The sequence below is a fragment of the Rhinoderma darwinii genome, chromosome 11, assembly GCF_050947455.1.
Source record: "Rhinoderma darwinii isolate aRhiDar2 chromosome 11, aRhiDar2.hap1, whole genome shotgun sequence".
NCBI lineage: Eukaryota > Metazoa > Chordata > Amphibia > Anura > Rhinodermatidae > Rhinoderma > Rhinoderma darwinii.
In genome coordinates, this window is record NC_134697.1 from 44852502 (window position 1) to 44870626 (window position 18125).

The following is an 18125-nucleotide window of genomic DNA, read 5'->3' on the forward strand; positions in this document are numbered from 1 at the left end:
TCAGGGGTCTAGAAAACTATATATTACTGTGTGAGTTGGAATGGAAGCCTTATTGCTTGACAGCCAACTTTTAAAGTGACCAATAGAACTTATTGATTGAGGGGATCCCCTTTTATGACCTCAAGATGTCGTAAAATTGCAAAGGAGAATGGATTGTCTATACCAGACAACCCTTTAAAATGATAATGTTATATCCACAGACTGCTACGTATATATTTCATAATAAATACTAGGTTCTTAGCGCACATTTTGAGCAGAGCCTATTAGTTGCTTTTTCCGCTGCACATTTCAACCTCTCAGCAAACATATTGTACATTACTCATTAGTTAGGTTAGGAAATTGTGGTAATATAGCATTGTGTATTCTACAGCAGATGTACTATGAATTGAATTATTAACCTTATTTTATCTTTGTCCATTTAGGCAACAGATCCTGATGCTGGAGTCAATGGTCAAGTTCGTTACAGTCTGGCAAACCTCAATAATGTTTTCAGGATCACATCCAATGGCAGTATTTATACGTCTGTAAAGCTGGACAGGGAAATAAGGGACTATTATGAACTCATTGTTGAGGCAACAGATGCAGCCCCCACCGACCCTCGTCGTTCTGCAATAACACTGGCTATTAAGGTTATTGATATTGATGACAATAGCCCTGTATTTATAAATGCCTCCTATGCAGTCTCTGTACCAGAGAACATGATGCCAGGTACAGTTTTTCTGCAAGTTCAGGTGAGTTATGGAGATTATCAAGACATTATAACTGTATAAGGCTTTTATATCTTTTTTTTTTCAATCCTTATTTTTCCTACATGTTCAGTACATTCCAATACAATGTAAGAAGTTCAGAATCATAATCCACCTTTTAATAATTGTGTTATCAGTATTTCCAACAGTGTAAAATTCTATTATAATAATGCAGGGTAATTCTAAGAAAAAGGCCCTTGATGCAATTATAAAGTAGAAAAATAAGATGATAGTATTAAAATATAATAATAAGTATATAATATATAGGGTATCTCCAAACTGTCACTTAAATGTAAAAGAAAAAATTCTAGGGAACCTACACAAATATATTTTAAGGAATTGCTTAGACCACCACGAGAACTTCTTCCAACCACAACTCCTCTCTGCAGGGTTTTCTGATGAGATGTGTTTACCTCTTAGATTTTCCAACACATTCTCACCTTGTACAGAAACAGTGTCCTATTGCTGCAAAAATAATGCCACACAGATAGTGCCCCCAAAAATAATTGTGGCAAACAGATTGGGCCCCACAGTGGTATAGTGCTACATATTGTATTAGTGCCTCTTTGTGCCCCACATACCTTTTATAGTGCCCTCTTTGTGTGGCACACAGTAAAAGTGCCAACACCCAGTGATGGTACACCCTAGGGCACCCCACACAGTAATAATGCCCCCTTAGTACCCCTTACATTAGATGTCCCCTCATAGTAATTATGACCCATTAGTGCCCCACACAGAGTACAGACACCTGAGTGACCCCCACACATTAAGGAAGTCCCACTTGTGTCACCACATAGTAAGGATGCACTCTTAGTGCCCCTTTCACAGTAATAGTGCCCCTCACAGAAATGATGCCCCTTTAGTGCCCCCTTATAGTAATGATGGCCCTTAGGGTCCCCATATAGATATTTTGCCCCCTTGGTGCCTCCCTTAGAGTAAAAATGCCCACTGCTCCCTTCACAGTGATGCCCCCTTAGTGCCCCACACAGTAGTCATGCCCCCTTAATGCTCCAACACAATATGAAGCCTTCTTAGTACCCGCACACAATATAATGCCTCCACACATAAAATAATAAAAGTAATTCTCACATAGCCCTGTTCCTACGACGAATGAAGCAGCTCATTCTTCAGGCCTCCTCCAGCCTGTACAGCAGGCAGTTCATCTCAGGCATACGCGGTGACGTCAGTCACGTCACTACATCGCACAAGACTGCGCCGACATCAAGGGTCAGTAAGTGAATGGTGGAAAAGGGAGCTGACTGTTCCCTGCTAACATTTTGTATTCAATTGTATTTGTGTCCTGAGGACCCTGATGCAAATGAAATGGTGCCCGACAGCTTGGTGTCCCCAGGAACCGCAGCTGCTATGGTAGTAGTTGTACCACTGTAGACCGTGAATATTCATCCTTAAACACATTTTTTCTTTCCTTTCAATAGGTCCAATGTTCTATGCTGATCAATGTCATAATACATCATTATAGAGTTTGGAACTATGATTATCTGACACAGCTCAAAATTATACACTTCTGGCTGCCTAAGCTACCACGAAGGGGAGCCTAGGAGATTACTGCATAGGATTTATACAATATCAAAAACAGTAAAAGTAAGCTTCTAAATTCCCCCTATTGGTGGCTGCAGACAACAAGAATTGTATCATTTAACACCATTGCTGTGTGAAGCGGAGGTGGTTAGTTGGCGTTCTATACAGAATTTCAATTCCATAAAGATATATAAAGAATTATTGACACAAATGACAGCTTCACTGTAGCATTTCAACCCCCCCAAGTGTCACCTATACCTGTTCTGGTAAAAATTAGCCATTCTTTTGTCCAATGATTAAATGGACAAATGGACATGAGGCCAGACCAAAAAGTCTAGCAACTATGTGTTTTTTCGTTGTCCTAGTAGATAACCAGTTAAACAGAAAGCGTTCAAATATAAAAACTAAGAATTGAAGTAAGTACACTCATCCATGAACACTGAGAAACACTACAAAAAAACAATAACATCCAGATTTTGTTTTTACAAAACATTCCTTCTGCATGAGAAAGCAGCAGGAGCAGACAATATAATATTGATTGAGAATACACTGGGAATTACATGAACTATAGTCCGGGGGGTTACATTTAAAAATCAATACTGCTTAAGTAAAATAAAATAAAAATAATAATAATAACTTGGAGCGCAAAGTATAGTAAGAGAAACTTGCCTATATTGATCTCATAGAACACAATTGATCGACAGTATGTTTTTGGAGTGTAGGGAGATAACCATGCAAGCTATTGGGAGAACATACAAACTCCTTGCAGATGTTTTCCCTGGTCAGATTAAAACCCTGACTCATCACTGATCAATGCCAACACAGACTAGATAACATTGAGCACAAACGTGGCTGGGGGAAATTCTCTGCCTTGGCCTGGGTATTTAGATAATGGGATGGGGCACCAAACTGAATCTTTGTGCTGGGTTAAGAAAAGCCTAGCTACAATTGTGTGTAATAAATCTAGTGGTACTGATATCAATAATATGTTGGAATACAGAATAGACATTTTTTTTTTTTTTTAAAGGATCTAGAGGTTGTAAAAGACATCTGTGCCGCATCTCTATTTTCTTATTCAAAAGAATTAATTCAGATTGAATGCAACTATATTAGTCTAAGCTTCACTGTATTGTGTATGTTGTCTCTTTAAATCCAAACGATTCAGCGATACGTCCCTTAAAGTAATGTTCTGACATTATGTAAATTGAGCTTGAGCATTGTTTGTTGAAAACTTAAATTCAGCATCAATTTTTACATTCACAGTGAATGTAAAAACTCTTGTTTACATTCAGAGGCTGAAAACGTATCTAGATCATGTCTAACTGATACTTGTGCTTTACTTGTTAAGGTACCACTTAGCAGGGGCCGAAACCACGCTCACATGCAGTGGCCTATGGCTGCATGATTTTGACGGTAACACTTTGGTATTGTGCGCCAATTGCACCGCCTGTGGATGTGGCCGCCACAGAGCTCTATCTCAAAACAAGCCCTCCACTTGTGTGAACAGCATATACGGTCAGGATGGACTTCTAGACTAATATAAAAAAGAATGTTCAAGTTCACGGACAGAAAACTGGAATCTTTAAAACTGTATAATTGAAACACAAAGAAAATTAGAAAGCTGCATAACTTTTCATTATACAATATATTACATAAATTTACATAACCGATAGACCCCTTTAAAGGGGTTTTTCCAAAATCCTAAACTATCACCTATCCACAGGATAGGTGATAATTTTCTGATCAGTGGGGGCCCCACCACTGAGACCACCACCGATCGTGAGAATGGGAATCCCGAACCCTCCGCAGTGAGGAGAAACTTGAATGGAGTGGCGGTCAAGCATGTGCCCACCGCTCCATTCACAGTCTATCAGAATGACGGAAACAGCCGAGCGCTGTATTTAGTCATTCCTACAGACTTTGAATGGAGCGGCAGTGCGCATGCTCAACAGCCGCTCCATTCAATGCCCTTCTCACTGTGGTCGAGCAGTGAGGAGAATCTGGGGGTTCAGGACTCCCATTCTCACTATTGGTGGGGGTCTTAGCAGTGGGCCCCCAGTAATTAGAAAATGACCACCTATCCTTTTGGGAAAGCCCCTTTAAGTCTGTTTTAGTGGTCAGTTTTTATAACCCCCCTCCCTCCTGTAATACAAATAATTTTTTTGCCGTTATTCAGTACAATATAATAAATGCTATTAGTTGATTGTCTCTCATATGGCAGTCGCAGTAGTTGACTTTAAACACAGATTGCAAATCTTCTAGCTGCTTACTCATATAGCATATTGTTGCTCTTCATGCATTAACATTTAACTTTGTTTCAAATATTCATGGGTATATTGAGCAGATTTTGTTTTGCACACACAGTAATGGTAATAATGGCTGGGTACATTGCCTTGGCTTGTGTATACTACAGTAACGTAAATAGGTAGGCGTAAGACGATAATCACTATACAAAGTCATAGAGCTTTCCCATCTGCCGTTCAGTCTCTCTTCTTTTGCTTCCTATTACTTTCTTTATAATAGGTAACCCAATGTTTTGAAATGTTTGAAATGCAAAAATGCCAGAAATCCACCCATTCCTTAGTAGGAAAAAAAAAAGGAACAGCCACTGTATGGTCCCCTGTCACATAAATAAATAATTGTAACTACTTTCATTTTATGACTCTTGTACAGGTAAAAAGCATCAGAATAGGTCATACAGGCACGGCCGGTCATAGCAGAGGCAAATGATACATGAGGTCCTGCCACAGTTGCCAACCTAATTTTGGCCAGATTCACACATGCTGTTCTTAATGCAGTTTTTGACTCAAACACAGGAGTGGATACAAAAGCGAGAAGTATAAGGATATGTCCAGACGTGTTGGATATTTTGGTCTGTGGATCGAACTGCAAAACCCTTTCCACATGTATTGTAATATAAATCTCTGCAGATTTTCAGTGCAAAATCCTCGCAGAACATCCGCTGCAGTAATGCAGCGTCTGAATTCACCCTAAGGTTCAGTTCACACACACAGCGTAAATACTGCGTATTTTCCGCAACGGAGTTCGTAGCGGAAAAATCCACAGCATAATACAGTAGCAGAAAATTGGATGAGATTTGAACAAATCTCATCCACACGCTGCAAAAATGCTGAGCCGAAAAAATGCTCAGAAATTGACCTGCAGGGCGTCTTTTTTTAAATCCGCAGCATGTCAATAGTATTTGCGTTAATGCTGCATATTTGTTTTTTATGTGCAGTTTTCCGCAGTGGTCATTCCAGTCGAAAAGCTGCACCACTATTTGGTGCAGTTTTTTCGTCTGGAATTCCCTGCGGCGGACAGCGCGGATATGCTGTGTGCTTTTACACAGCGTATCCACCCTGTATGAACTAACTTTAGACGTAGAAACACACTGGGCCTATACACGGCAAATTTTCATAGTACAGTAACAGTAGTGTGGATGAGATTTGAACAAATCCCATCCACACACAGCGAAAAAACAATCTGCCAAAAGACGTTCATAAATTGACCTGCGGTGCGGTATTTTAATTCACAGTATGTCAATTGCTCTTCCCCTTTGAATTTAATGGGAAGATAAAACCTGCAGCAAAGAGCTGTGTGTTGCAACTTTTGCGATGGAAACGCTGCAATTCCGCTGCAAAAATAGCAAATGAGAAAAAAAAAACGTTATTGAATTTAAAATTTATTAATAATATAGTTACCCCTGGCTGCAGTCCTAGCAACGCAGTCCTCTATTCGGAGCTCAGCCCGGCCTCCTGGGATGAAGTTTCATCCCATGTGACTGCTACGGTCAATCAAAGGCTGCAGTGGTCACCTCGAATACAGCTTCAAAAAAAAAACTGACACAAAAACGTAATATGTGAATCCAGCTTTTCAGGAAGACTTGAGACTTTTTATATGCTCTACAGAGTTTGCTGACAGTTTGGTGTGAGTGGGGGAGGTGGATAACCTGAGAATTCCGTAGGGATGAAAATAAAATGGGGATTAGCTTCAATGCAGACACAGTCCATGGGCAACAGTGGCACAGTTTCTGGAAAAAAAGCAGATCATTTTTTCTAATCTTAGACAACCTCTTCAAGAAAAAATTAATTCTGAATTACAGGATTTTATAGAGCAAGTCTTGCCCTAATCCCAGGGAGTTCCTTCAGAGAAATTCTTAGGGTATGTTCACATGTACAAAAAGAAGTGGCTAAAAGTTTCGGAGCTGACCAAGGCAAACTGCCTAAAATTTCAAGGTGTTTTTTAAAGCTGAAAATTAAACTTTTTTTAATTTGAAGCGCCGTTTGAAGCGGTTTTTTATAGTGTCAATGGAAAATCATCTCCAAATACGCCTCTAGAAGTGAAATTCTACTTCTTTTTACGAGGCTTCATTTTACGAGGCATTTTTTAAATTCAGCAATGTAAAAAATACACCTCTTGTGAACAGCACAGTGTATTTCCCATTGCATTCAATGGGATGCTGTTTGCAGGCGTTTTGCTAGTGTTTTTCCAGGCGTATTTCATGGCGCAGAAATACGACTGAAAAAACTACGTGTGAACATAACCTTACAATAATGCTAACTGCAGTCACTAGTACAGTAACTAGACTTGGAGAAGTCTTCTCTTTTCTTTCGAGTCTTTGCATTGACAAAGTTAATGTAACAGTTAAAGATCAATTCTAATCAAGTTGAGGGATTGCAGAAGGCACACGTACTGTGAATGTGACAGAAATTTCACATAAATATCTGCTGAACTGTTTATATTTTCTCCTGATCAATGCATTAAAATCACCCATAACAAAAAGCAAAACAACTGTAAGCATTCAATTCTATTTTGGAGACTTGTCTGAAACTCAATACATATATTTTCTCCGGTTCAATTATTCTTGCCCTTCAACCTGCTTTATTCACCAGCTTTGTCTGCTTTGATTTTAATATTGATCTGTTTATTGTGTTTCAGGCAAAGGATGCTGATCTTGGTGCTAATATTACTTATCGGATAAGATCCCAGGAAGTTTTGCAGCTTTTTCAAATAAACTCGTCAACTGGAGAGCTATTTCTTTTCAAACCACTCGACTATGAATCATTCGCTGGCAAGGAGGCCGTATATGTATTTCTTGTTGAGGCTTTTGATCCCATGGGAAGCATGCCTCCAGGAATTGCTACTGTAACCGTGAGAGTAAAGGTACGGAATTTAAAGGGACACTGGCCAAAACTAAATTTTCACATGTGTACTATTATGGTATTCCATGTGTCAGTCTCAGCACCTGTTATTTTTCTTGCTGCTTCTATCTCTATATATCAGACTGGGATGGTTGCTTTGCAGCAGTCTGAACCAGGCCTTGTGACACGCTTTCTCTATTTGAGTCTATGGAGATCTATGTGTCACCTATCACAGGTTTCAGCAGTTCCTGTACCACACTAGTTTTGCACAGGGGGTAAAGAAACTTCTATCATCAGCTACCACTGATGCTCACAAATGGTCCTGTCACACAGGTATAATGTAGAAGAATATAGTGCAGCCTCCCTGTCTGTATACTCATGGCTTCTCAGTTTTTAGGAGAATATAGAGAAAATTATAATCTCACTGTCCCCCAGCATGCAGAAATGGTATGGACTTTAGCTGGTCATGTGATGCTGTGATAAAGCATCATGGCATTGATAGCAAAGCAGAGAGGAAGAGAAAGCTGGGGAAATCTAAGGGTATGTTCACACGGCCTATTTACGGACGTAATTCGGGCATTTTACGCCTCGAATTACGTCCGAAAATGCACCTCGATAGCGTTGACAAACATCTGCCCATTCAAAGCAATGGGCTGACGTTTGTCTGTTCACACGAGGCGTATATTTACGCGTCGCTGTCAAAAGACGGCGCGTAAATAGACGCCCACATCAAAGAAGTGTCATGTCACTTCTTCAGACGTAAATGGAGCCGTTTTCCATAGACCCCATGGAAAACCAGCTCCAGTTACGTCCGTAATGGACGCGGCGTTCAAGCGCCTGCACATGCCGTTACGGCTGAAATGACGGGGCTGTTTTCTCCTGGAAACAGCCCCGTAATTTCGGCCGTTACGGACGCTGCCATGTGAACATACCCTCAGAATCAAGATGGAGGTTTTTTTTAAAGCACAGACAAGGCAGCAGTTCAAAAAGGAAGTACAGGATGCATAACAAAAAAAGTGGAGAGTGTGGCATACAGTCAGGGGGGAATGCAGACATGGAAAGTTGTGTTTCCACTGGAGGTCTTCTTTAAAAATTATCTTTCTGAAAACCCCTTAATATAAAAATCCAAATATGAGACAACACTCCAAATTGAAGTTAAAAAAATGTAAAATAATTTATAGAACATAAAGCTTTGCTATTCCCCATAAATGGAGTCCTTCTCTATTCACCATTAAAAGCCATCAAAATGTTCTGATTATAGAGATATCTCTAAAAACTTTACATCTATCCTATAACTTCCTGCATATGGCTCATAATTTATCTGTATCCCTCAGATTTTATACTGGAATCAGTGAGAAAAAAAATCATGGCATGTTCCATCTCCTTCCGTATTACGGAATTGTTATTTTTCCCATATAAGCGTTGCTTCTAATGGAGAATATAGTGCTGTACAGAAGTACCATACAGCGCTACATATTATGGCTGAGAAACGTGGACACTGCATCATTGTACTCCGGGCCGGACTGAGAAGTAATATAAGGTCTGGCACTTTAAAGCACACAAGCCCACCTGTTGTCCATACAATATGTTTGTGCGGTTGCGGACCCACCCCCCCAACTATACAAAATTATTGTACATTATTTCTGATGCTCCTTGAAATTCTGTCTTCTTGTTGTGGTACTCAGATATTTAATGAATCAATAAATCCCACAAAACTGCTAAATGGGAGCAACATGTAATGGGCTGAATGTACAATGTGTCCCTGATTTATTTATGAAACAAATTTTGGGCAGTAAGGAGAAATTAGGTATAATTGTAATTATTAGGTGAATGCAATTAATATTCTAGTAATCCTTAATTAATGAATATTGCTGCTAAATATACTGTATACATGAACTACCTGGAACACATCGCAAAAGTGCCACTCACACCTAGGACACATGCTGCACATGCACCACTAATAACTAGGATATTGACTTACAATGGAGGTGTTGAGGTTTCCGGCGTAGTATTCATGGCTTTGACGTGAAAACTAATGCAGCATGTAGCGTTATTTTCTCCGTTAAATCTGTCTACAACAGATGCATAGAGAATCTTAGTTTTTGAAAAAATATAAACATATTTAGCCTTGAAAAGAGACAACTAAGGGGGACATGAGGCAGCAAACTTCAACCCTATTCTACCACTTGCCATCTCTCTGTGTCTGATCAGCAGCTACGTGCAGATAAGCTTTATCAGACACCCAGAGTGAATAGGCTTCAGTCTATAGCCATAAGTAATAAGGACTGTGTGGGTGGCAGTCAACCAGCCCATCTGGCATTTGCCAGATGACCAGTCCGGCCCTGGTTGTACTCAACAGAACTTGAATCACAATAGAACTCTAGTTCAGTAAAGAATTCTGAGTGTTACATCCATCATATGTACAGTTAAGTACATATACAATATGACCTAAATGCATATAAATAAGCAAAAGTACAAATCTAATATGTTACCGACACAATACTCCGATGGCCTTACATGTTAGATGTGGGTGGCCATACACATTGGACGATCATTCTGCCGACAGCTCCGTGAAGTTTTAGTGTTCGCTATTTCGCCCCTTGTCGTTTTTTCCAAAGAAAGTTTTTTTTTTATAATGCAAAAGTCACAAATTTCATGTTGCTCTATTGAGTAAAAAGTTATGAACCTCAAATGGCAAAAACATACTAGCTGTGTCTAGAGTTGTTGCACCACAATTGTAAATAAGTCATGCAATTGTTGCAGCCAATTGAGACTCTTTGTGTAGGTTTGCAGGCGAATTCTCAGTACATATACTGTATAATAAAGTTTGTATTAATTTATTTATTTTTTCAAGACAATTATGGCTTCCAAATTAAATCTAGTGCATTGTTATACAGTGAAAGATGGACAGAAATTGGACAAAAAAAAAATATAGTTCTCTATAGTTGTTTCTATTATACACTACTGTAATTGGACCGTGTAAATCAATGAATCCCACATTGTAATCCTCTATTTCTCCTGTGTGTAGCAATAATAACAAATATATGTACTTTGTCACTATGACAGCCAGGTTTAGCAGTATTACTTACTAGTCATCTGCAATTTTTTTTTTTTTTTTTGTTAACTGAAATCCTTAAACAGAAAAAGCAGCTATTTTTTACACCACATAAATGACACTGACTGCCGTGTTGTAAAGTCCATGTCTGGACTGATGCATACTGTGAGGAATAAGAGGAAAAATTATTTCCAATGATTTAGTATATATTGGGGTATTTAGTGCAAAAGAGGCTTTGTGGATATGATGTACTGTATATATAAGTACAAGTGCATGGAAAGGGACAAAAGGCTTCCATTCAGTCACATGGATCAGTACAATCAATGGATAGACAGAGATTTCCGGTTATGGGTTTGTAGAGTAACTTATTGCTGATCATATGGAGAAAAACTAGTCTTGCAGATCAGTTGAGATTACAGTATATTGTCATGTTATATCATTGTATAGAAATGTGGAAATAAACATAGAACATACTACAACATACCATTTTTTCATTCCACTTGCTTTAAATGTAAGGGCTCATTCAGACAAGTGTAATACTTGTCCATGTGATGTGCATTGATATTATTTGCAGCACACGGACCCATGCATTTCAGTGGGGCCATTTACATATGCGTTGTTTTTCACGCAGCGTGTGTCCGTTACGTGAAACTCACTGCATGTCCTATATTGGTGCACTTTCACGCACCTACTCGCCCATTGAAGTCTATGTGTGCGTGAACACCACGGACAGCATATGGACAACATTTGTGTGCTGTCCGTGTTTCACTTATCAAATACATTAAAAAGCAGAGAAATAAATGTAAAAAAAAAAAAAAGAAGTGCTTGCACGGACGTGAAAAACGCATGCCACATGCAAAGCACACTGATACCAATACACAGCGCACACGTACAAGAAATGTAGGAAAAAAGCTGCATTTTTTTAGACGCGCAAATCGGACAAACGTCTGAATGTAGCCTAAGTGTTTTGGTTTTGAGTAATGATAAAGCTCTTCGTAATGTTCCCATCTACAGCCTTGATGCCTAGGATTGAGTCTCAGAGCAGTTGTAACACAAAGTTCTGCTTCTAACACCGACGAAATGCTATACGTAAAAAAAAATCTTGAGTTAGGCCTTATGAACACAACCGTGCCCGTAATCACGGACTGCGATTGCGGGCACGGCCGGCCGCAGCCCGCATTTTTGTCCTGTTCTCCCATACAAAGTAGGAATATTCGCCGAATATGACATGGATGGTAACATTTGCCTTGCTATGTTCTTGTGCGGACATGCGCAAAAGTTTACTTCCGGATGCTGAACGGACAGCATGGGATGAATAATTCTCTACATTTCTGAGGTACTTCACCCCTTAATATGTCTTTAATATATATTCACTTTTTCCATTTACTATGTTACTGCAATGTATGGTATTATGCCCCTGGATAGGGGCCTTATGAGATTAATTATGTATTACTTCATATTTATACATGATTTGTATTCTCCTCCTACTGAGCTGTATGTTAGGCCTATATATACAGTGTTCACTTGTGTGTTGGCTGTGCTTGAGAAAGGCTGCTGAGCCGAAACATTGCATGACCGGATTAAAAGTTACTATATCTTTTTTTGCATCAATATGCTAATTTTGTCTATTACGGTACTTTGTCGGTAGATATTGTGTCAGGGTTACGTGTAGTGAGAGAGATGAAATTACGGCACTCACCCGTTTGGCTCGTATTCTTTCTTTTATTGTGGCATCAAGCAAAGATAAAAGCGTACAAGGGAGGACATAGTAGATTGAAGGTCAGGGTTAGTTGGATGGAGCCCCAGTTTACACCACGCGTACTACTGTGACTTTGGCTTTGGATGCTGTCCATTCTGTTCTTTTATGCACCATGCATTGCAAAGGGTGAAATCAACAACAGTCAGCTGGAAATATGCAACAAAATTTGCTGCGACCAAAGCCGTAGCGTAAAAATGCACCACGTTAAAATCCACCCTTACTCAAGTGGTCTCTAAAAAATGCCTGTATTTCTTCCATTGCTTCCAAGGCTATTTGCTCAGAAAAAAACATTTTTAAATGTACAATGTTTGGGCTTTTCTCTAAGAATGACCCTAAAGTACTTACATTGCATACAAATACATGTGAACAAAAATAATCAGTGTATTATATAACAGAATAGACACAGGTAGAATATATATATCAAAGTATGATTAATACCGTACCGAGAACACAGCACAGCAATTATGCTTATTATTTTACACACAAGCACTTTCTAATTCAGAATTCAAAAGGACTTAACAATTTTAAAAATGACATTTAGATGCAGGATATGAGGAAGATATATAGAGAAAATCATTACAATTGTTAGAAGCAAACGTGTCATGTAATGTCAGACATTACAGGAGATGGAGGTCGCATTTAAACAAACAGCAGCATTCATGTGACTTTAAATACTAGAAGAAAGTAAAAAATGTTCTTATGTTTACAGCCTTGCATTTCCACTGAATGCTTTTTTTATTTTTATAATCTACATTATTGAACTGTAATGTAATTTCAGAACACTGTGGTGCAGTACAATCAGTTCAAGGGTATCTATCACCAGAAGACCCAATATTGTCAGGTCATCTATAAGATGCTAGAAAGGCAGCCAAAATTGTAAACTCCCATTCAGTGCATGCAACAAGGAGTCTGAGCCTTCTAAGCTTATCAAAAGTACCTTGATGGCTAGTAAACTTTCTTGGTGTTTCCAATTGGCCAAGAGGTTTCAGGTTTCTCCAGTGTCAAACCGGTCCACCGGAGTACTAGAAGATAATCTGATCGGCTTAGGCTCTGACTAACAGATCACAATGTCACAGTTCAATATTGCAAGTAATGATTAGGATTGTAATCGCGTTATGACACGTTCTTAACCTAGCCTAGGGACGAAAAATAAAATCAGAACTTCTTGGACTTTTGGCAGATCGCATGACTTTGCCTGATTACACTGTAATACATTACAGTGTGACTGTTACTCATTTGCAACATGCCCGCAATTTTTGTACGTACACTCTTGTATAGATGGGGGGGGGGTGCCCTTAGAATAATTTCCTTTGGTGGACCCAGGAAACCTCACAAACAACTTTAGGCTTTTTCATTTGCATACGCCAGATGGAAACATTTGTCCTCATGGTCAGAGGATATCCACGTACCCAATAACTTCTTTTTTTAGGCATTTTATAGAAGCCCTGACATTAAAGGCTCATTATGTAGACAAATGTTGTCTAATTTTATATTTGTTGGGGGAAAAATCTGATTAAAAAGTAAGCTGATATGGGGTAATAGCATGGCTCAAATGCAAGCATGCTGCTTTTTCTGTACTCAGACGTTGATACAGTGCCTAACTAGCTGTAAGCTTAAAGGGGACCTGCCACCTCTGCTGACATGTCTGTTTTAGTAAATATTTGTATTCCCCTTGATATAACAATTCTGGAACATATTTTCAAAGAACTCTACATTGTGCCGTTCCTCTATTATTCCACGTAAGAATTTATGTAAATTGATAACTGAGTGTTACCAGTTGGGTGTGCGTCTGTACACAGACTGACACTGTCTAATCAGTGCTGATAGAGTGAAAATGTGTAAGGACACTTGATATTGACATGGCTAATGGTAATGCCAGTTGTCAATTTATTCATACATTTCCAGGAGGAATAACAGCAGAACGGCACAACGCAGTATGGTAAGAAAAAATGCTCCAGAATTGTTATTTTGTGGGGATTACAAGTATACACTAACAACCCAGGTAATGAGCCTAGGAGTAATCCATCCCAGATCCACAAAGCGCCAATCAATAACTGTATCACCCACCCATAGGCAAATAAAGTGAATCAAACGGGATCGATGGCTCAAATTAACGAGTAAGGTACCATAAATGCATATTGACAGACATGACAGGCGAGCTGACAAGTCCTCTTTAAGAGTAATTTAAGACAGACTTGTTGCTATGGACACACTGCTTAACAACTACAGCCTTTAACATGTAGTTGTCTATCAGTGGAAAACCGAAGACGGCACTGAACTGAGGGCACAGAAAGGGACATGGATTACATACTGTATATTTATGTACACACAATTTTAGGCGGGTTACAGCTCTGATAGTGGATTTAGATTTTGTTTTGGGCAGCATGCAGATGGCCCGTATAATTGCATACTCCCAATAGAATTGTAAACAAAAAGGAAATTATAGGGTTTTGGGTATGGTTGGTCGGCTCTGATATAAAATGATAACTAAACATGTCTTTCGTTAGATTAGAATAGTACTTTATTGTCAAGTGTGGGAAAATTCCTTTGACAGAAATAGTATTAAAAAATGTAATGTTATCTACCCAAGAAAATACTAGTTGGAATTAAGTTGCTTGCCATTGGCCACACTAATGCTCTTACTTGCCCAGGTTTTCAAAAATCATTTTCTTTTATATCTTTTTTTCTTATTTCCAGTGGGGATCTTAACCGAAATACTTTGCAACACAGATGTAACTCGATCACATTAAATATAAATTGTATCAATTATTGATAGGTTACAGAATGCTTCAGGTCACAAAATATCTGCCTCCCTTACGTGTAGATGTGGAGTCCAATTTAAAATGTAGTGTCAACTTCAACTGCCTTGCATGTATGAAAATGCTATAGTTAAAAGGTTGTTCTGATGTGTCTCCAAGGTTTTCTTTAATCCCTTTACAGTATCAAAGTGGTTGATGACTGACTGTCATAACATTACAATTCTGCCTGTTATTCCATTTGATTAGCGACAGCACCAATAGATTGTTTGATCATGTGAATGTTTGCTGAGACGTTCATTATTGCCTGAGGAAAAAGCTTGTGATGTCTTAAACTCATGCAAAATTACATCTTTGAAGTAAATTCACGATAGGCTACAGCAAATCAATAATCAATTAACTAATCAGAACGTTGTGCTTCACCAGCGGAAGCAATACAGGATGCTCTCCCTTTACTTATTGGATTAGAACTACATTTTCTGCTCTCATTGCAAATATTAAGTTGTATCATTTTTAAATTGTCCGAGATCCCAAGGCTGTCAAAGAATATGGCCTAACTTACCAATGTCTGACCTTCAAAACGTTCGTGTAAATCCGCTCTTAGGACTTTACGTAGCCATCTACAGTTACATATTTCAACTGATATGCCACAAATCCATGGAAAAGAAGGCAAAGTACTACATGAACTTTAGTCAGACACTATTCAGTTAAAGGGATTGTATTAGGCCAAGTTCACACAGGTGCTGATTTTGATGCGGAAACTGCATCGGAATCAGTGCCACAAAAAAGGCTGAAAATATCCCCTATTGATTTCAATGGGAGGCAGAGGCGTTTTTTTCCCCCGATGTCTTTTAAAAGAGGCATGTCCTTTCTTGACGTGTTTCCGCCTCTGACCTCCCATTGAAATCAATGGGGGCAGAAAAAAACAGCGGCACTGGTTCCCGAGCATTTTTCGCAGCGTTTTTTTGTCCGCGGTCCTCATTGGCCGCAGGCTAAAAACGCTGTGGAAAGCGCAGCAAAAACCATAGAAGAAAAGTGCAGGCAGGTTGATTACAGTACGGGACAGTTGTCCTGCAGTGAGGCAGGGACTCCTAGCGTCGTACATCACTATGATGCTAGGAGCCCGGCTCCCTGCACTGTGTTCGGTCCGGGTCTTCCGGCCGAAATACGTTCCGTACATTACGGACGTAACGTGGTCGTGTGAACCCAGCCTAATGCAGACGGTGAGGATCCCCAGCTCCCCACGGGTTCCCTGGTCTGTGCATTTTGAAGATAAAGAAGTTGGAGAAGGACCCAGAGTAACTGCCCCTTAGATCAGTTTATAGTGATCTCCTGAGCAAATATTTTCGTGTTACCATGGCAATAATATAATATTTTTTTTGTCTAGTCTGGTCATTTTTGCCTTTCACAGAAGATTCACATTTTTAGTCTAAACTTCTAATTATCCAAAATATTATGCAATATATTCTTGTTCCAGTGAACAAGCCATTTTCATTTATATTTCATAAAAAGCATAAGGAAATGATGTTCTTTCATTGCAACAAGTATTAAATATAGTGCAGAAAGTGTTGGCATTTTCAATAATCATATTGTTAAGGAGGTGTGCCAGCAAAACACTTTCATGTCATAAAAAAATCTGTGGAGATTCAGCAATTTGGACCCCATTCTTCTCTGGAATAAGGGGATTGGGATGTGTAATCCCTAAATTGGTTGTATGATGAACAAGACTGCTTTCTTCCAGAAACAGCACTTTTAGGCCTAGTTCACACAGAGTATTTTTGCAGGCAGAAAATTCTGCCTGTAAAAATCTGCTTTTTTTTCTTCACATGCTTTTTTTGCCGCTTTTTTGCCACGTCAACAGGGCCTTATGGGGCAGAGGTGCAATACCAGGTGCAGACAATGGACAGGGGTGGCACGGTTTCTAGAAGGAATGTTGTTCCAATCTCACAAACTACTGTTCTTTATGTTCTTTTTTCCCCCTCTATTATGTTATAGTCACACTTTATATATGGGCATTTACATGTTGTTGAGGATTTAAATGAAAGCGTTCCTGCTATACAGCCCTGACAGCCACAGTTTGCCATTCTGTAAGCTGCTTCTGCTATCTATGTGTTGGATAGTGGGGACAGTGCAGCGTGAGGGAAGCCCTATAAGTCGGGTGATACTGAATTGAGCAGATCTGCTAATATACAGCCTTGTCATCGTATTCACCAGGACATATTATTTAGGGAGCTGTACAATGGACATTATTTGGGTACATCTTGTAACAGATGCACATAATAATTTAATAACCATCATTTACATGTAGATTTCATACTAGATCGCCAATATCATGACCACCGCTCAAATGTTCGATCCATGTCAGATTACTGAACGAGGCAGAACAGATTTCGAGTTAGAAAAACGGGTTGTCCACAATTAGAAAAACATGGCTACTTCCAGAAATGTGTATGTTTTTTTATCTCTGGAATTGCAGCTCAGCCCCTTGAAGTGAATGGGGCTGAAATACTGTGGACAGGGGTGATGTGGTTTCTAGAAGATTGCAGCCATGTTTTACTAATCCTGGACAACCCCTTTAAGAAATGTAAACAAATGGAATATGAATCTAAAGTTCATTAGCTAGATCATAAAAATATAAAGCAAACTTATCTAATTCACCGAAAAAAAATATTGTTTACTAATGAGAAACCATTATCATTAAAAATAGGCACTGTGCCTTTCTGATATCCATCAGTTAAAAATATTTATGCTTTTAATGATGGCTAATGGACCAACAGTTCTATCATTATGACAAAAAGAAAACCATATCATCGTCATTTATCTGAATATTGACTAAAGACTTTTAAGTCTAATTAAATTTTTTTTATTTGTGCCGGTAGTTTCATGGTTCCAATTAATGCATTTTTGTCAATGTTTAAAGATGTATGTATGCGTATGTGCTTTGTTCTGTCTTATCACCACTTTAAACATAATTCATACTCAAAGGAAATGTATTCAATTGTAAGTGTAATTACATAAAATAACTAACGCTGGTTTTATTGCCAATTTATGCTGATTGATTATTCTATTACAATGCTATTTTATGACTAGACCTATGTCAGTTTACAGAGGTTCTTTTACTGAAGGGTA

The 18125-nt window shown here is 38.9% G+C and overlaps 1 protein-coding gene across 1 annotated transcript in view; it reads left to right on the plus strand.

The window, feature by feature from the left end:
- Positions 1-18125, plus strand: part of PCDH15 (protocadherin related 15) — a 1038602-nt gene that overhangs the window by 682217 nt on the left and 338260 nt on the right. Inside the window, exons 19-20 of the mRNA XM_075841191.1 lie at positions 423-731; positions 7224-7448. Of these exons, the coding sequence (XP_075697306.1) occupies positions 423-731; positions 7224-7448 (534 nt within the window). The remainder of the gene's footprint in view (positions 1-422; positions 732-7223; positions 7449-18125) is intronic.